General features: G+C 38.3%; 1 protein-coding gene across 19 annotated transcripts in view; it reads left to right on the plus strand.

Moving 5' to 3' along the window:
* Fas3 (fasciclin 3) overlaps positions 1-21190 on the plus strand; it is a 167728-nt gene that overhangs the window by 113184 nt on the left and 33354 nt on the right. For 17 of the 19 annotated variants that reach the window (XM_071680698.1, XM_071680821.1, XM_071680620.1 and 14 more), the window contains one exon: positions 13582-13633. In XM_071680698.1, coding sequence (XP_071536799.1) covers positions 13582-13633 — 52 coding nt within the window. Of the gene's footprint in view, positions 1-11731; positions 13351-13581; positions 13634-21190 lie in introns of those variants that run through there. The other 2 variants (XM_071680906.1, XM_071681415.1) reach the window with 1 other exon arrangement.

The raw sequence follows: 21190 nt of genomic DNA on the forward strand, positions 1-21190 counted from the left end.
CTGCTTCCCGAAATGCATTCAATTCCTTGCCTACTCCCCTCTCATCATTTGCTCTCGCCTTTTGCAGTTCTACACTCGATCTTTCCTGGTACTTCCTCACACAGGTATCCTTTCCAACTAAACTTATTCTCACCACTCTCTTCTCTCCTACAGTCTCTCTTCCTTTTTGAAAACCTCTACAAATCTTCTCACCTTTACCTCCACAAGATAGTGATCAGACATCCCTCCAGCTGCCTCTCTCAGCACATTAACATCCAAAAGTCTGTCTTTTACAAGCTTATCAATTAACATATAATCCAATAATGCCCTTTGACTATCTCGTATATGTTTACTTATGCATATAGCTTTTTAAACCAGGTATTCCCAGTTGAGTCTTTTCTGTACACAGATCAACAAGCTTTTCACCATTATCATTTACAACACTGAATACCCCATGGTATTTCTGGGATTTCCAAGACAGAGTGGATGTTACAGTAATACTAAGTATGTTCATAGGCAAGAGGTAGAATGAAAGAACTGTAAAAAGGTGAAAGGAAAGTTAATGAATTTTCATTAGAGACATGGGTAGAAACTGGATGAGACAATACTTAACTAGAATTTGTCTATTTCAGAGATATCCTGTGTGACTTTATTGAAGTTTAGTTGAGATGAGGTACAGATGAATGCAGTGTTGAGTTGTAAGCATGTGAGTGCATCTGGTTCTTTCATGGGGGAAAATCGTTGATAAAAAGAACAAGTGTAAGAGACACCGTGAGGGATGCCACTGTTAATGGAGGAAGGGGGAGACAATGATCCATCAGCAAACATGAAGATGGATCAGGCAGAAAGGTAGCAGAGATATGAAGCAAAGTGAGGGAGGAAGCCAAAAGAGGGGAGCTTAGAGGTGAAACTTGTATGCCACACAGTTAAAAGCTTTGGATATATCAAGGGCATTTACAAGGATACCCCATAATCTTCCAGGAGCAATGACCAGACATAAGTAAGATGGGAATGGATATGGCCAATGTATCTTGTTGTACAGAGACCATACTGGTGTTCTTTGAGAAGAGTATATTTAAGATGTGAGAATATGAGTTAATGAAAAATTCAAAGACTTTGGAAATGGTACATTTCAGAGCAATAGGAATGGGATATACCATTACATACCTCGCTAATGCGGGAAATGGCAAATAGTATGAAAGAAAGAAACCTCCAAGAAAGAATAGTTCTGGTTTTTAAACAGGAAACAAGCAAGCACAAGTGAAAGTTCAGAGGCACACACTTTCAGTACATGGGAATGGATGCCACAAGGACCATAAGCCTTGCTGGTGTTCTAAAAGAGATTATGGGAAGGGGCATAGGATTAGTGAGACAACAATATTGTGTTGAAGGAATGTTGGTCATCCAAGGTAGTTAGAGGAGAAATGGGAACCAAAGAGAGATGCTTTGTCTTTGGGACAGAGAGAGAAAGCTATAGTATAATCAGATTAACAGAAAAGTGAAGGAATGGTAGACAAGTTGCTAGCAATGCTTTTTGTTAGACTAGATGCACCTATCACTGAATGATGAGGAGAGGTTATCACTCTTCCTTATTAGCCTCAGAGCAGGATTGGAAGAAGAGGTCATCTAGAAGAAAGAGGGAATTAAAAAGCTTTCATTCTTGCAACAGTAACCTCAGCTATGCATTTGGCAGACAAGAATCACCACAGAGTAATTTGCCCAAGGAAAGTTGGCTTTTTTGAGGTGTCAATATTTAGATTTAGAAGGGGCTGCTGTACAGGATGGTGCCATTAGAATAGATACATTTATATGAATGTGATCTGATGAACCATTTAGGGGCGAGATTGTGTAATTAACCGCAAAGGATTAGGGGTGAAAACAGATCCAGAAGGAGTGGTCACAGCAGTCAGGAATATTGGTGGGATGAGAGATGATTTGCTCCAGATCTTTGAAAATGGAGAATGTGAGGATGTCATTTCCCCACCATCCATGTGGTAGAAGTTTGACCATTCCCTATGGTGAACTTTGAAATCCTTGAAATAGAGGATCTCGACTTGCAAGTGAGAGGTTGCCAGTGTGTCATGGCATTAGTTTAAATATTCAAAGAAAGATATAGAATTTCTGGAATTAGGGAGCATTAGACAAAACAAAGGAAAACTGGCATTTGTGAGACGGACTTTGAGCCAGATATCAAAGTTGAAGACTCGAGGTCCTTGAGGTATGCAACAGGTGTATTGATGTTGGAAAAACAGACACAACCTTTGAACTGGAATCATGAGTGGAAATCATGGATACAAAAAAGGGAATAGTGAGAACATTGAGACAATTGGGTCATGGAGAGAAGTAAGGTATTAGGAGAGGTACTTGACAGATAGTGTTCAGTAGATGAGAGCTTGCTAGAGAGACTTGAGTGTTGATATAGTGAATAGGAAAGGAGGCAGGTATATCAGACTTAAAGGCTGTGGGATGGGCTGGTGCTGCTACTGATTTATTTGTAGCATTTATAGATTTAGGAATACATTTCATAGGGTTGATGGAGATTCCTTGTAGAAGCGGTGACAAGTATATATCAGATGCATAAGGCATTTGTACGAGCAGTAAGAAAGAATAATGATTTCTTCCAAGTGAAGATGTCATGTGGAAGGTCTTAAGGGTAAATGACAAGGGAGAAAAGCCTTAGAAGTGGTGAAAATTTATCAAATGTATAAGGCATGTGTATGAGCAGGAAGAGAGCAAGTTGTTCTAAGTTGAGGCTGGTGTATGATGGTACCATGGCTGTTTTATATATTTAAATATTTTACCTTCCTCACCACCCCATCCATCTTGGAGAAAGCTGTGAGTTTACAGTCTGTAGGGGAAGAAAGGGATTGGGAAGAATCAGTTGTTTTTTCCCGATTATACAGCACTGATTAGAAAATGGAGAAGTTTGTTACAGAGCAGATTCAAGTGAGAAACTGTATTAGTTGGTTAAAGATTTACAAAGTTTATGTGAAAGGAGGAAGTTGAGAGTAAATGTGAATAATAACAAGGTTATTAGGTTTAGCAGGGTTGAGGGACATGGTAATTTGGGTTTCATTTAATGGATAAAAAATGGAGGATAAGTGTATGAGATTTATGCGATCAAGTTTGGAGTGAATAGATAAGCAAATGTATATGGATGGGCTTGTACAGTACATAGGACATGGAAAGGGAGTGAAATGAAGTGGTTACAGTACCATGGTCTTTACAGATTTAAGGGACTGTGTATTAACACTTATCCATGAAAGTGGTTATTACATAAGGGGAATATTTGATTACAGTGATATTCAACTTGAGCTGTATAAGAATATTTATTAGAAATCACGAAAGTTTTGCACTATGATGTAATTATATTTTTAGCCTCTCAAAGATGACGTATCATGCCGTCCAACGATTCCGTCGCCCATCGAAGAGGTAAAAATTGGTACTGTAAAGTATCTATGAGCTATTGGCTCAAAGTATTTTTTCATGTATGTCTGCTTTAGTAATGAATGCAAGCAATTTGTGCTTTATTATTGTATTTATTATTTATTTACTTATCAGTTTATTATTATGATTATAATTTGTAACATCACCATGTAGGCTTTTTGATTGTTACTGCACACGGTGCTTGTATCGACATGTTTCTTCGTTCTGTAGTGAGCTTGTTTTAGATGCGAACATGATGTAACTAGAAGTTTTCAGAATGCTTAAAATGTACTTGAAAAAATTGACGTTCTTTTGTAATTGCTTATTCAATAATAAGTTTAGATAAAGTATGTTGCACTTGTACAAAATTCTATGATGATAGGCATACCAAAAGTAGTTATCATATTATGGTAGTATTTATAATAGTATTAAGAAACTCGTAGCTATAAATTACATCTGTATACAGTAGACACTTTGTTCGATAAGATTATCAAGGATCAGGTTTAATAATTAGGCTACTAGTGCAGCCTCTGCATATGTCAGGCACCTTAATGAAAGTTTTGAGCAGATATGCTTTTATTTTACTTTTATTTTTATTTTAAGTTTTTAGCAGTTCATTTATCTAGAGATTTTCAAAAATAATTCTTATGCAAATAGTACCTTTAAATATCAATAAAGATCGATTGAAAAGGAAGAATAATAAATAGACATAGAGCAGAGGCTGTATGGAAGTACCATAGTAACAATTTTACATTGGCTTCAATAATATTATACACATAAAAATGTTAGTAATTCCTTGTAGTAGAAAACTAATTATTTATTGATTCTTTTCATCTAATGCTAGTTAGGTTGAGGAACTCTCAAGTTAGCTTCCTCCATCCAGTTCGATCCTGATGTATTTCGCATTCTTCAGTTTTCTGTTGGTATGCCTTTTACATAACATGGTGTACTTCACTCTTTTAATCCATCTCATTCTAAGCCTTCAACACATTTGTCAATTGTGTTGTCCACTTTGAGAAGAATTAAGTGATTTAGGGCATTCTTTACTTGCGTGTCCATCATCGCAATTTGTTCTAAAGATTTTAACATGATGAATTTTGATTTTTTTTTATCTCATTCTTGTCACTTTAGTTCTTATAATGCTTAACACTTTCATTTTTGCTGCTTGAATTTAGTTTTGTAATTCATTTTTTCTATTGTTTAGGCTTCTGATCCATGCCAACATTGGACTCAGGATTGATGAGTTTTTAATAACTGATTTTAGTATGTACATTTCTATTCGAGGTGACTGAAATAAAAGTCTTGCATTACAGATTATGTAGTGAAATATCTTTAGTTCAGCATGGTTGGGATCAAGCAGATTGGAAATAATAGTTTTTAAAGTATAGACATTGATAATATCCAAGAACTCTGATAGTTATGCAAAGCATAAAGACCAGAAATGCAAGCTAACCCTTTTAATAAAATTTAGTCGTCTAGTTATCAGCAGTCCTATAACTGGCTCCTTGTTTAATGTACTAAATGTGTTCCTGAAAATTGTTCATCCAAGTGAAAGCCCTTTAAACAAAGCCATGTCTACCAGTGATTTGATATTATAAAATGAGGTTTTTGTTCCTGAGGAATATTCATGGATATATTCCTTTACAAATGCTGTTTTGTCTTTACTACATTAAAGACGACCATCGTATGGCAAAATAAAGTGCTTTACTACTATTGATAGGGTGTCATCCAGTGTTATAACATTTTATTTATTGTGGTACACTGCACCATGGACCTTCCTGGTGTAGTGTTAATGTTACCGACTTCAAATCGCCACTGGCCAACCAGAGGTTGGACCCACATGGATTTTGATCCTGTTATTGGCAGTCAGCCTACACTCGACCCAAGTGTTCATCCTCCCCTCGGGTCTAGTTGATAAATGGGTTCCAGACTTAGGCTGGGGTACGTGTGTGTGTGCATACATACATAGGATTAAAGACATTATGAATATACTCAAGGTTAAGATACAAGTGTAAAACTCCCTCCTCTGTAACACAAATAATAACAGCTACTGCACTAGATGCTGGGTGCTTATTACTCATTTTTATAGACCTATAATAGTTATAAAAAAGAATATCTTTGATACAGAGGTCTGATACAACTAGTGGGAATGAACATTGGAAAACTCAAGTACTATGCTCTTCACCAAACCTAGGTTCCCAGGTAGATGAATGTTATGTGAATGCTTCAATTTTTGTGTTCTACATAATTTTACAAATTAATCCATCTAGCTATCAATCTCTGATGCCTGTTCCCTCCAGAGACTCCCAGCAAGGGGTAGCCATGACAAAAGTCGTCTCCTATCCCTGTCCTTGCATGCCTTCCACCATTTCTCTCCCTCCAGTACTCTTCCACTCTATTATTTGATAATTGATAAACATTTTATTGAATGTTTACATTAGGAAGTACTTTACTAATCTCACAACATTAACTTTATGATCAAAGGAAAAGTGAGGTGATAATCATCAAAAATGGTAATGATTATGTGGAACAGGAATTTACAAAAAATCCGGCAACAATGTTTGTAAGGCAATATGAGGATAATGAATCATTATAGAATGTCTCTGTATGTATTAACATAGTCCCAGCAGTTTTTGTTACATTTAATACAATATACTTATTGCATATCTTAGTGAGTAAATAAGTTGGGGAGGCATATAGAAGTAACCCAACTGATTGCGTTAAAACATATCTGAATGGAAATGTAGACAGTGAAGGGCACCTTAAACCACAGTGTCATAATGAAACAACAGACACATTTTCAGAAGTATTAGAGACGGGGGGGGGGCTTGTGCTGTTATATAAAGCACTAGGTGCAGCAAAGGAGAAATGTTAACTCTTAAATAGTGTAGCACTTAACACAGTGATGTCATGTTATTGGAAGATTGTTTCTCGTAGGTTGATTTGAGGATTATATTCTTATTTCTTGGTCATTTTATTTTTGTATGTATTCGTTAATTTCATGAGAAATAAATGAGTAAATGCAAGTTTATTGGTATAGCAGGGTTGAGGGACAAGTTTGTTGGAGTGTGAGTTTTGGTGGATAAAAATTGGAGAAAGTGAAGTGTTTTGAGATACCTGGGATTGAACATGACTGCAAAAGGAATCTCAGAAGTGAGAGAGTCATAGGGTGGGCGAGTTTCTGGGAACATTGAAGAATAACTTGAAAGAGGAATAGTTATCTGGGAGGGTAAAAGTGGGTATGGTAAAAGGTATAGCAACCCTAGCAATTTCATATGGATGCAAGGAATGGGCTACAGATGATTTTGTGCAGAGGAGGGAGGTTTTGGAAATGAAATGTTAAAGGACAATGTGATGAGGTGGTTTGATCAATAGAGAGTTTTCATGATTGATAGTGTGCGGTTTAGCAAACGGAAGAGGGTGTACAAAAATGTTTTGGACATAATTGAATGAGAGCAGAAGGTTTGAAAAAGAGGATATGTGTGTCAGAAGCAGAGGGAACAAGAAGGGGTAGATCAAATGGAGATGGAAGCATTGCGTAAAGACTTCTTGATTGGAGCATTGAACATACAGGAGAGTGAAAAGTGTGCATGGCTTGAATTAATGGGAAAAGTGTACTTTATAGGGGTCGACTTGTCAGTGAATTGAACCAGTGTATCTGAAGCATCTGGGGTAAAGCATGTAAAGGTCTGTGGGGTCTAGTTGTGGTTTGGGAGCTTTGGTTTTGCTCCATTTTGCACAAGAGCTTGGGAATGCATAAGAGCAAATGTGGCCTGTGTCCATCTTTTGTGCTTCCTGTCTAATTGAGGAAAAAGGCAATGAAGTATGAAAAGCAGTTAATAATTATTCATAGGGAGCTGTGGTTTTAGGACGTTAGACATAACGGCTAGAGACCAAGTGTGAACAGATGTGGCTTTTTTATGTTTTCTTGGCGCTACCTCGCTGATGCAGGGGGTTGCGATGTTGTTTCCTGTGGGGCAGAGTGGTACCAGGATTAGATTAAGGCAAGCATATATATATATATATATATATAATATGGTAAATTATATGGGAGGGTATTGATTGAGAGGGTGAAGGCATGTACAGAGCATCAGATTGGGTAAGAGCAGTGTGGTTTCAGACGTGGTAGAGGATGTGTGGATCAGGTGTTTGCTTTGAAGAATGTATGTGAGAAATACTTAGAAAAGCAAAAGGATTTGTATGTAGCATTTATGGATCTGGTGAAGGCATATAATAGAGTTGATAGAGATGCTCTGTGGAAGGTACTAAGAATATATGGTGTGGGAGGCAAGTTGTTAGAAACAGTGAAAAGTTTTTATCGAGGATGTAAGGCATGTGTACGTGTAGGAAGAGAGGAAAGTGATTGGTTCTCAGTGAATGTAGGTTTGCGGCAGGGGTGTGTGATGTCTTCATGGTTGTTTAATTTGTTTATGGATGGGGTTGTTCGGGAGGTGAATGCAAGAGTTTTGGAAAGAGGGGCAAGTATGCAACTGCAGAAGCTGGTGACTGAGTTTGGTAAAGTGTGTGAAAGAAGAAAGTTGAGTAAATGTGAATAAGAGCAAGGTTATTAGGTACAGTAGGGTTGGGGGTCAAGTCAATTGGGAGGTAAGTTTGAATGGAGAAAAACTGGAGTAAGTAAAGTGTTTTAGATATATGGGAGTGGATCTGGCAGTGGATGGAACCGTGGAAGCGGAAGTGAATCATAGGGTGGGGGAGGGGGCAAAAATCCTGGGAGCCTTGAAGAATGTTTGGAAGTCGAGAACATTATCTCGGAAAGCAAAATGGGTATGTTTGAAGGAATGGTGGTTCCAACAATGTTGTATGGTTGTGAGGCATGGGCTACGGATAGAGTTGTGTGCAGGAGGGTGGATGTGCTGGAAATGAGATGTTTGAGGACAATGTGTGGTGTGAGGTGGTTTGATCGAGTAAGTAATGTAAGGGTAAGAGAGATGTGTGGAAATAAGAAGAGTGTGGTTGAGAGAGCAGAAGAGGGTGTTTTGAAATGGTTTGGTCACATGGAGAGAATGAGTGAGGAAAGATTGACCAAGAGGATATATGTGTTGGAGGTGGAGGGAACGAGGAGAAGTGGGAGACCAAATTAGAGGTGGAAAGATGGAGTGAAAAAGATTTTGTGTGATCGGGTCCTGAACATGCAGGAGGGTGAAAGGCGGGCAAGGAATAGAGTGAATTGGATCGATGTGGTATACCGGGGTCAATGTGCTGTCAATGGGTTGAATCAGGACATGTGAAGTGTGTGGGGTAAACCATGGAAAGTTCTGTGGGGCCTGGATGCAGAAAGGGAGCTGTGGTTTCGGGCATTATTGCATGACAGCTAGAGACTGAGTGTGAACGAATGGGACCTTTGTTGTCCTTTCCTAGCTCTACCTTGCACACATGAGGGGGGAGGGGGATGTTATTCCATGTGTGGCAAGGTGGCGATGGGAATGAATGAATGAAGGCAGTGTGTGAATTGTGTGCATGTGTATATATGCATGTCTGTGTGTGTATATATGTGTACATTGAGATGTATGGGTATGTATATTTGTGTGTGGGGACGTGTATGTATATACATGTGTATGGGGGTGGGTTGGGCCATTTCTTTCGTCTGTTTCCTTGCGCTGCCTCACAAATGCGGGAGACAGCGACAAAGCAAAATAAATAAATATATATGTTGTGTGCATTTATGTAAGAGTTTTTGAGTGGATGGTTCAGTCTTTTTGTTCGTCTACCTCTCCTTGCTCATTCTCTCCATATGTCTAAACCATTCTGACACACCTGTTTGCTCGATCACATTTTTTTTTATTCCCACAGCTCTCTCTCACCCTTTCATTATTGACACTATCACACCACCTCGCACCACACATTGTCCTTAAAGGTTTAATTTCCAATATGTCCATCCACTTCTGCACAACCCTATCAATAGCCCATGCTTTACAGCCATATAATATTGTTGGAACTACTATTCTGGCAAACATTCCCTTTTTTGCTCTCCCAGATAATTCTTTCTCCACATGTTCTTCACTCGTAGAACCTTCTCCCCCTCCCCCACCCTATGGCTCACTTCCATGCTTCCATGTCCACTCCTAGGTATACAAAACACTTCCTTATCCCTTATCATCTTGGTTTAAAAGAAAAATCCAAGGGGTGTTATTTGAGTGTGATATTAGTGGCTGGGAGGGAAAGAGGAAAAGGCTCACCGGTGATTTAGATTAACGATGTAACGACTTTAATGATGCATATTATTACTGACAAGTTGCAATAACGAGTGTATTTGGTGGATATAACCAGAACTGCCAAATAACCCTTTCTTGCTTTAAAGATCTCCTAAGTCTTTGAATAGAGAAGATTATCAGTAGCAGTTATCATTGACTGTTCAAAATTATTGATTTACAGCTTGTAGCTCTATAATGTTCAGCAGTTGTCATGGTAAGATGTATTTTCCAATGAACAGTAAGAAAATATTTTTTCTGGGGTATTGGCATTTCAATCTTTTGTGAAACATGATAAACCCATTTCACATATTCATGCAGCACTTGGTTGTCACATTGTCAGGTCTCTTGATTTGTAAATCTGAGTAATTACCAATTAGTTTTTTTGGACGAGTATACAATAACATACCCAGGTAATGGAGCTAAAAACGATGAGCTGTACATATACATGTTTTTAAGCTAATGAAATTCATGGTCTCTTGGTCTTTATGATCATCTTGATTTAGATGCACTATAGTTTACTTAAATATAGGGCTGTAGGTTTTCTGATATATTCATGCCATGATAAAGCCATGACCAAATAGACCCTTTATTGACAAGATAGATAACAATGATTGGTAGCATGATCAGTTGATCACTTTGTAGATATGGATTGGCAGGGTTTTACTGCATTTTCAATTTTAGGAGAAATTCTAAGAAATGACTCACCAATGTATCTTTCATGTTTTTACCAGTAGTGTATGAGTGCAGTCTGGCTTTTGGTATCTTATGTTTTGAGAATGATGCAGTGTGCTTTCTGCTCTGTGTTAATGATTAGTGAAAACCATGTATATTTGAACGTGCATGTGTTGATAGTACAAGAGATCTTTGTTATTGCTATTAGTATTGGACTCTTAAGCATGTCATGTAACTTGGGATAATAGTTGTAATAAGCTTGAAGATGGTGCCCCATTCATATATTCTAATGATTTCAGTTTCTTCAAAAAAAAGTTTTATTCCTTTGTTTTGATTCTTCCTGTAATGTGGTTTGGACTTGAAAGTAGCATCCTTCTTGGTTTTTAACTATTCATAAGAAAATTTGCGGTTATAGTTATCAACCTTCAATGTACAACACTATCATGGAATAATGTCAGATATGTAAAACTGTTTGAGCCAAACCACTTGCATGTTATGCATGAAAATAAATTTCCAATGTGCAGACAAAGTTAGTAGATACATCATGAGAATATCTTCTTTGAAAGTACCTGAAATGTAGATGACAGGTATCCCACTCTTAACATGAGAAATGACTCGTCTAATTTGGATCTGGCTTTTGCCTTGGTCAAGAGTTTGGACAGAGAGAGGCAAGTGTTTTGGCTGGCAAGACATTGGCTTAAATTACTCCTTACTTCACTGTCCTGATATTCATTTTAAACCTGTAAATCTTCAAGGGTAAGGAATTTTCATAAATGTAGGAAGAAATGTCTACTAAAAATGCTGGCTAATCTTTCAACAATGCATGGGTTACTCTAATCTTCTGTGGACTTGATGGGAATATTTGGTGCAGGGTGAAAGAAACATGCACTTAGTATTATTGTTTAACCTTTGTTTTCATTTGCAAAGACTTGTGTAGCCTTTAATTTGCTAAATTACAGGTATTCATTTGATAATGTGTTCCTTTAAACTACTAGCCTATTAAACTGTACTTGCCTAGCACTTGCTGCCACTCACAATTTTTCTGTTATTTCAATATTTTGGGTACTCTACATTTTTGCAAGTTAAGTCACATTCTTAAGTTACATGTATGGCTTGGGTAAAAGGCTTGGCTGCAATATATTCATGTGATATATTTTTGTTAATGTCGTATCAGTCTGCCATTTGAAGGTAAAGGTTGCCCTTGAATTGATACAGTATTTTGCTATTTAATTTTGAAGAATATCCACTTGAAAAAAAAATTCATACTTGTGTAAAACTTCAAATCCTTTGTCACGTATCCTCCTCTTCGAATGCATACAGTAGACTGATGAAACTGAATTAAAATGCATATTGAAAGCATTTTGGGTGGTACATATACACCCCTTTTCCAACAACCTTTGCCCAGCACTTGCCTGACTAACCATTGGCCCGGTCTGTCACAGCCTCGCGTGCCGAGAGTAAAGCCCACATCCAAGACCCAGAGCGCAACGAAACTGATCATGGCACAGCCAACGATGCTGTAAAGGCCTCTACAGATCAAGTCAACGGCAAGACTGACAACACAGTGGCTAATGGCAATGGAAACTTGGAACAAACACATGTAGAAGGGATCAACAATGAAAAAAAGAATACTGATGTGTGAACAGGAATTTAGATCTGAACCAAGTTAAAGAGAATGTTGATTTGATACTATGAGAAAAATCAGTGCACAGATTCTTGATAGTTGAGGGCTCTGACTCATTCAGGAAATTAGTGATAGCACAGGCTTCAAATCAGTTGTGTGTGTGTGTATATTTTATGGAGGGAATGAAAGTCTAACATTAATCACCCTGCTTAATGTCTCTGGGTGGTGTTACTACCAAATCACGTTAACTAGTTGGTGTATAGCATTATGTTCATGAATTATAGTTGGGCTTCTTTCATTCGCAACAACTCAGGTGATTTAGCCTAATTGACATGCATGAAATAGTCGCTGTACAGCTTTTGGTTATTGTGCCTTAGAAAGGGTGTAAAACTTCTAGGGACATGTGATACAGTTTTATGGGTGGCTACTAATTAGTATGTTTGAAGAGTGTGTTATATTTATACACTGAATTGTGATGGATGTACACTATCACTGATTAGCTTAAGATCTTTAATGTTGTCAGTCCTCATTGCTGAATGTGTGCTGTTTCAATCATTCCATTTTAGACATCACAGGTCACACATAGCTTTACTTGTTACTTGAAATTACTTGAGGCCTCGTGACATTGCTCCAGGTCTTTCTCAGCTCAACCAATGATGTACAGCTATAGATAATTAACCAGTTGTTTAGACAGAAGGCCAAAGAGTTTTCTGTAGTATGCTGTTCACAAGACATCTTATGGTTAGGCTGACAGCAGGGCATATTTGGCATTGGTTGAACTCTGGGATATATGTCTCCTCCTATACCATTCTTCCTAGCCTGTGTGCTTCCTTGCTGTCCCCTGCCTTGGCTGTGTTGTGTGCCCATACAATTAGACAAGGATGGTCTAGTCCCTCATCCTCGTGTTATGGTATGGCAGTTTGCCTTATCAGTTTTTAACCAGATTTGACGAACAAATTTCAGTAAAACTATGTCGTATTGGTCACAGTTTTTTATTGTAAATAATTTCACATTTGTATCTATTAGATTGCAAAAACTACTCATTACAGTATGTAATAAATATGCATTGTAATGGAAGTATTGGGGCACTTAAGAGTAACTCGCAGTCAGCATATTTATAAGATGTGTGGTTATAAAATTCTTATAACGGATTTATTGACAAAATGCTGGCTTGCTTTTTGGTCCAAAGAATTTCAAAGGGTCGTTTAAGCTTAGAGTGTGCCCTAGAGATTATTGATGTAATTGAACCACAAGCTACTGCCTTTGAAAATGAAATGTATAAGTGATGGGATAAATGTTCAGATCAAAAACTGTACAATTTGCCGTATTGATCATTGTTGTGGTCAGTCAAAACCTGTTTCATAGAAATGTATTCAGTGTTTTTACCCATGTAATTTTAAGTAGACCAATAAGAATTTTAATAAATGTTAAATGGACTGTTTGTCATACCCTCTTATCCTCTCATGATGTATCTACTATTGTAAAAACTGCATATTTGCTGATGTAGTGCATGAATGCTTGATCACATATCTATATATAAACCATTGCTGATTGTATTTATGAAATATAAGGTTTTATATAAAATTGATAATTTTTATGAAATAAAGAAGTACAGATCCATCATTAAAGTTGGTACTCACTAAAGTCAACATCTTGCCTCCTATTCAGCACCAGTTCCTTCACCAGATCCAGAGGAGGGCAAAGATACCAAGGAGGAGCAGTGAGTACTTGAAAAAAATCTTTTTTCAAAGAAAATGGTTTTGTCACTATACATACAGATGGCTTCATAAGATTTCCTATTCATGCTTATTGGGAGGGACTTTATCTTTTCGTAGAATTACTGTTATTTGAATCTTTTATTGGTTTTTGCCTTATTGTCCCATCACTTGATCTATTTTTGCTTCATTGTTATTGGAAATTTCTTCACCTTGTCTGACTGTTACCAAAAGTTGATCTGTTGATTTAAAAAAACTTTCAGAATATGGATGTGTTTCGGGAAACAAAACTTTTGCACACTTTGTAACTAGGGTCTGAGGCGATTAGTAAGATTCCTACTGATGGGGAAGGAGGAGAACAGCAGCTGGAATATTACTTGCATAAACTGCAGTATGTTACAACAAAATGCAGCTAGCATTACCTTTAAGCTACATTCCATTATAGAGCAAATCTCTCTAAAAATAATTGTAACTGAGCACTATACTTTCAAATTGTCAAGAGCCAGAGCACACAAGCAACAATGCATTTCCCTTTTGAGTTCTAGAATTGAATTGAAGCTACCCTCAATCAACAAGTCTGTCTGTCCATACTAACAGAGAACTTCATTCTTCTCTGGTTCTGGTGGTATGCTATTACACTAATATATCTTGGACAAGTAAGATGCATTCAAAAAATAAACTTAAGGCTTTATATTTTTATTAACTTTATACCTAATAGCATCTCCCACATTAACAGGGTAACATCAGGAACGAACTGAAAATGGTTTCATGTGCAAACATCCTCACTTCCTCACTGTATTTATGTATTATCCACTGAAACCAGAGCCTTCATCTACAGCTAAGCTCACGGGCTATTCTGTGGTTTACCATGACCACATCATATGGCCTGATTCAACCTCATTCCAAAATGTTAACCCCTCCATATACCATAATGATTTAATGAATTCTCGTGCATGCATCTTGCCCTCCAGAATATTGAGGCCCCAATATCCCAGAACCACCTCCATTCCATCCTATCATCTATATAGTCTTCCCCTCCCCTTTGCTTTCTTCATTTTTGACAAATCTCAGTTTTTTCTCTGCTTATCCTCTTCCTGTGTTCATATCATTTCAGCATGCCTTCATTGACCCCCCTGTCAAACTGGGCATACACCTGTACATTTAGCTTTGCCTGACTTTGTTTAATCAGTGCCTCTTAGCATATCATCCTTATTTATTTCAACTCTCATCCATATTGTATTCAACACTGTTGGGACTATTTTTATATTAAAGATAACAATCTTTCTCCAGACTGACTGACTGACTTCTATCTGGTCCTAAATATGCTCAGGACCATAGCCCCCTCTTCCACTCCTTGACTGTTTAGCTATGGTTCCATCCATTGTCATGACTTCTCCCATCTATTTAAAGCTTTCCACTTTTTTCCAGGTTCATGTACTTTCATTTTTTCCACACTTTCTCTTTTCATCCCCCTGCTGGATCTCATTACCTTGCTTTTGTTCATAGTTACTCTCAGACTTATCCTCTTTCATACAATGCAAAACTTGTTACCAGCTTCTGGAGTCTTCCACCACAGTCATGTCATTTGTAAATAGCAAATGATTCATCTCCCGTGCCTCACCCACCTCCATCATTTTATAGAGCAGGTGTTTGCTCTAAGAACTGTTCTACACCTCCTTCACCATCCATCATAAACATTATAAAATCACAGTTGCATCACATTGGGGATGTGGACCCAGGAACCAGTACCTTCCTCCTTTCCTATTTGCACACACATCCTACACTCTTGGTCAGCATTCCTCTCCTCATGGCATTCCATTTACTCAATATATTTGTAACACATTTCATGAGGTTTTCTTCATACCATCATGCACTTTCCATCCCCATGATTTCCACGTTTAATTCACTGCAAGTACTTAATGCACTGTATCTCAAAAGTTATTTACAGACCTGGTCCCCCCACATGCTGTACCTCTTATTAATCCACACTGCACCTTCTCGGTCATTCACCAGTCTCCCATACACCCTACCGGGTATTCTCAACATAATTTAATTTCTGCAACAAACATTCACTTTTGTCTTCCTAAACTTTACATAAATGCACTTTACATGCGTTTTGTTAGTTTTCAGGCGACCTCATCTCAAGCCAAACAAATTTCGAATAGCCCCAAAAAAAATATGCAGACTCGTCCATTCTTGCCACTGATCGTCTACACGAAGCTTTTTATTGCCTCTCTTTGTCATACCATTTGCATCCCACTATGACCCACTGTCTTCCAAAACATTTTATTCTTTATGAAGTTCATCAGTATTTCACTTCCATCTCTCTTCTGTTCGTATACTTTTCTCTTTCACTTGGCATTTAACTTATTCCAATTTCGGTACCCCTTCGCAGACAACTACATATTTTCATTGTACTGCACATTTCACTAGGGCAATTAGCACTACCTAAATACTTTCCAACCCCCTTGTTTCATTATCTCTCGCCCTATGCCATTCTAGTTCTCGCCTGATATCTCTACTAGACACAGGCTTCTCAGCTAAGCTTGCTCACTTTCACCACTTTTATGAATATTAATTTCTTCTAGAATTACCTCAGACTTTCATGCTTTCCTCCACCAAGAAAGGACCATACATTCCGCTAGCTACCTTTAATAGCACATTCACATTTAGCAACATCTCCTTCGCACAGTTGTCTGGTAGCACATAATCCAGTAATGCCCGTTGGTTCCTATCCTTGCCACCCATGTATACAAGTGTATGCACCATTTTTTGATAGAGTATTCCCAATCACCGTTGTATTTTCAGCACTCATTCCAACAGGCCTTTCCCCATTCTCATTTATTTTGGGGACTGTATGACCCTCTTATCTGCCCATCCTTACATTTAGATTTTAGACCTCTAGCACCAAAATTCAGTAATTTACATAGCTGCGAAATACTCTAATTCTCCCAAAAAGCATCTTGTCTTCTTTTTCACTACCTGGTAGATAAGCACCAATTATTACTCTCTTCTTGTCTGATTTCACTCTTATTAGTCATGAGCTCACATCATAACACTCATAAGACAGTCCCACAACCACTCCTTTACCAGCAGTGCCTTCATTTATTTTGGTATTTCTCTCTTGCTAATCTTGACTTAACACGTGAACATTCTTGAAACGTTCTGCCTCACACCTTCAACTATGTTACATTCAGAGGTGGAACATGTCTCGACAAATTAACATCTATCGCCATTCTTTTCACCTTTGTTAGAGCCACTCACAGTAAGACTGCCCCAGACTGAGTCTGTTAAGACAAGTCTTCACTTTGCTTCTTTCTTTGGTCCTTATAATGTATGTACGATTTATTTCATAATGTATAACTTACATGAAAATGATTAACAATATACACAGCATATACCCAACAAGTATCAAATGTTTTTAAATTTTTTTAATGGTTTACTGCATAGTTACTTGTTTCTGCAGTATTGCTGTGGTTTTCCATTGTCTAATTTTAATTGGAGGGAAGTACATCTGACCTCTCTTGTCATTCAAATTTTGGTTATTCCATTTTTAAACTGGTACCATAATTTTTTTTGTGTACTTTCATGACTGCTATTGCTTTTTCTTGTATCCTGTTGTTATAATGGTCCCCCTCGCTTTGAAAATTGTTAAATATATACAGAACTGTATCAGTTGAAAATTGGTAAATATCTATGGAGCTGTATCTAAACTTGTTCGATTTGGAGTCTAGGTTTAAATGACCATGAGAAGAGAATGTTTGGATTATGTACTTGAGGTGGTGTGTTTATCGCCAATTCATGCTTTTAACATTGATGTGTTTAAATCAACATGGTGGAGAGACACGGTAGACAAAAGAATACTATTTTTTGAAAGGAAGGACATGATTGTGGTGTGAATTTTGTCTGATCAAGGAGGAATGTTTGATGATTTGGTAAAATGTTGATTAGCCTTTTCTTGCAGTCTGTTTATAGAAATGTGAATGGGAAAAAAAATACTAAGTATGGCACCTTGGGGGTAAATGATAATGGCAGAAGCGTGTTAGCCTTTTCTTGTCTGTTTATAGAATTGTGAATGGGGGAACAAATACTAAGTATGGCACCCTGGGGATGAATGATAATGGCAGAAGCGTTTACAGATTATTTAGCACCAGTACCTACAAGTTCGTTATAGCAAATACATAGATGGAGCATAAAGTTGGGGTTTGTATAATCACTTGATAGGACGAGGTAGGTTAGCCTTGCATTGTATAATCTTATGCAATCGGAAATGGGAATCCAAAAGATATGATAAAGTATTAAAGTTTCAAAGATATTAATCTGGTGCGAAAATCCAAAACTGTACAATGCAGGATTGGAGTGATGTGGAGAGAGCTCGTGTATTTCTCTCTCCTTACAAGTAAGCACTGTTTGAGGTTTGCTTTTTCTCATTCCCTTGGTTATTTTAGTTTCTCCTGCAACACCTTGAACGGTATATAAAGTGGCTTGTCACGTGTATCTGCAAACAACTTTGTTTTTTAGTTGTTTACATCAGTTAGTCACTATCCAAGTTGGATTTCTTAACATTCGGTTGCCTTTCCAAGTGTAGTTTGAATTGTTGGACAGGTCAACAAAATTAGTTTGTTTTGGTAACGATATTTCAGGGCTTGGGAAGTGAGTCAGTTGTTCACTGATGATACGGCGCTGGTGGCTGATTCGTGTGAGAAACTGCAGAAGCTGGTGACTGAGTTTGGTAGTGTGTGAAAGAAAAAATCTGAGATTGTGAATGATAAGAGCAAGGTTATTAGGTTCATTAGGGTTTAGGGACAAGTAAATTGGGAGGTGTTTGAATGGAGAAAAAATGGAGGAAGTGAAGTGTTTTAGATATCTAAAAGTGGATTTGGCAGCGGATGGAACCATGGAAGCATAAGTAAATCTCAGGGTGGGGGAGGAGGCGAAGGTTCTGGGAGCGTTGAAGACTATGTGGAAGGCGAGAACGTTATCTCGGAGAGCAAAGATGGGTATGTTTGAAGGAATAGTGGTTCCAACAATGTTATATGGTTGAGGCATGGGCTATAGATAAGGTTGTGCGGAGGAGGGTGAATGTGTTGGAAATGAGATGTTTGAAGACAATTTGAGGTGTGAGGTGGTTTGATCGAATAAGTAATGAAAGGGTAAGTGACATGTGTGGTAATAAGAGTGTGGTTGAGAGAGCAGATGAGGATGTATTGAAATGGTTTGGTCACATGAAGAGAATGAGTGAGGAAAGATTGTCAGAGAGGGTTTGTGTCAGAGGTGGAGGGAACGAGAAGTGGGTGACCAAAGTGGAGGTGGAAGGATGGAGTGAAAAAGATTTTGGGTGATCGGGGCCTGAACATGCAGGAGGGTGAAAGGCGAGCAAGGAATAGTGAATTGGAACGACGTGCTGTCAGTGGATGGAACCAGGGCATGTGAAGCGTCTGGGGTGAACCATGGAAAGTTTTGTGGGGCTTGGATGTGGAAAGGGAGCCGTGGTTTTGGTGCATTGCATATGACAGCTAGATTGAACGAATGTGGCCTTTTGTCCTTTTGTAGCGCTACCTCGCTGGGGGAATGGAGATGCTATTTCATGTGTGGCGGGGTGGCGACGGGAATGAATAAAGGCAGAAAGTATGAATTATGTGCATGTGTTTATATATGTGTTTGTATGTATGTATACGTTAAAATGTATAGGTATGTATATGTGCGTGCATGGACGTGTATGTACATACTTGTGTATGTTGGTGGGTTTGGTCATTCTTTCGTGTTTCCTTGCGCTACCTCGCTGACGCGGGAGACAGACACAAAATATAATAGATAAACAAATATCAGTCTTCAGGTTTCGTGTGTTATTTTATAAGATTTATACACTAAAATGTAGTTTGCTCTCTTCCTTTACTGTAGGGTAGATGGGATTGCGGATACTATGCTGGTATGTCTTTTTTATCTAGAGATTGTTTTCGGTGTGGCTTCTATTTGTTTATGAAGCTCTGCCAAACTATATTATCACCGTGCACTGTAATACATTTGCAAACCAAAGTCTACTTAAACAATTTAGTGAATTGCTCTCTATTACATTTGGAAACCAAATTCTACTTGAATGATTGTGAATTGCTCCTTTTCTTTCGGTTTCCGATTTCGAGGGGACTCTTCCTTTTCAAGGCACGATCCACAAGCACAGTGAGATCGTTTACGGTTTAGAACATCAGTCAAAGGCATTAAAGAATTCTCCCCATGCGCTAAGGGATTTCATGAAGTCAAAGGAAAACAAATTTTCCAGTAGCTCCCTGATCTAGTGCAAGGGACAGAACTTGCTTGTGTTAGAGCAAGTTTCACCATTAGCACTAGCAGACGCACGATTCCCCCCCCCCCCCCCCCCCCTTTGTTGCATCTTTTTTTTTCATTACCTTAATACATTTGGGTTCTTTAGTGTTCGCATGAACGCAAATCAGCTTGAATGTTTTTCATTCCTAGTACCTATGATATTTATTAAAATGATGTAGAGATCTTTTACCGATATAAGTCCTAGTTTGTCCATTTTTTTTTATAGATGACTCCATAGATCTATGAGAAAGAAGGTATGCCAGAAAAAAAAGAAGTCTACATGGGATTTTTGTACGTTGGAGGCTCTAATCACGGACAAAAGTCCACGTTCCGTGCCGGGCGTTGAATGAAATATAGTTTAAAGAAAAAGTGGAGAGTATTCACGAACTTTGGGTGTGTCTAGTTAGGTATCGGGAAGAGATGAAAGGGTAAAGTTCCAAAGCTTTGAGGTTTAGGGAAGGAAACTCATAAGATTAGCCTACCAGTGAGTTAGCCAACGGCCACACAGTAATCTTGACGTAGCAGCTTGCCAAGTATCGTGGTCTAGCCATTGTTAGGGGCACACAAGTTGCCAGCTCTCGGGAGCAGACGCCAAAGTAATACCCATAAGGAGAGGGAAAGTGAACTAACATTGCGGCGTAGGGCAAGCTGGTCAAGTTATGGAGAAGTTTACCACAAGTCGAACCGCTTTCGACTCTGCTGTTAACCAGAGCGAGAACCACTCTACATGTGAGAGTATTCCGTACACTGACAGGTCAGTTCTTTGTATTATAAACGGAGCAACGGTTCGGAAGAAGAAAGTTTCGACATCTAAACAGGAACTTCCAGTTTCTTAGAAGCAATATTTGCTATTCCCGTTAAGTAGGATTTTTAGAGTAGATGTTACAGTAACACCAAGCATAATCATAACGTCAAGCGGTGGAATTACAAAACCATCCAAGGAGAGAGGAGTTGTGATGAATATGCGATAGAGAGGGGATACAATCTGGGTTTTGGAGACAACTTCACCAGGTTTCGTCTACCCCACTGATAAATCCTGTCAACTTTTGAGTTTATTGAGGTGTGTCGAGACGAGATGCAGATGGAGTGAGTGGAGCAGCAGAATTGAATGATACGGAGGAATGCAGTGTTGAGTCGTCAGGATATGGGACTTGGAGGTGCATTCAAAGACTTTGGAAATGGTAGAAGTCAAAGCAACAGGACGATAGTCTGAGGAGTTAGAACGGGCACACTTTTTGTGG

This window comes from Panulirus ornatus, chromosome 1, assembly GCF_036320965.1.
Source record: "Panulirus ornatus isolate Po-2019 chromosome 1, ASM3632096v1, whole genome shotgun sequence".
Classification (NCBI taxonomy): Eukaryota; Metazoa; Arthropoda; class Malacostraca; order Decapoda; family Palinuridae; genus Panulirus; species Panulirus ornatus.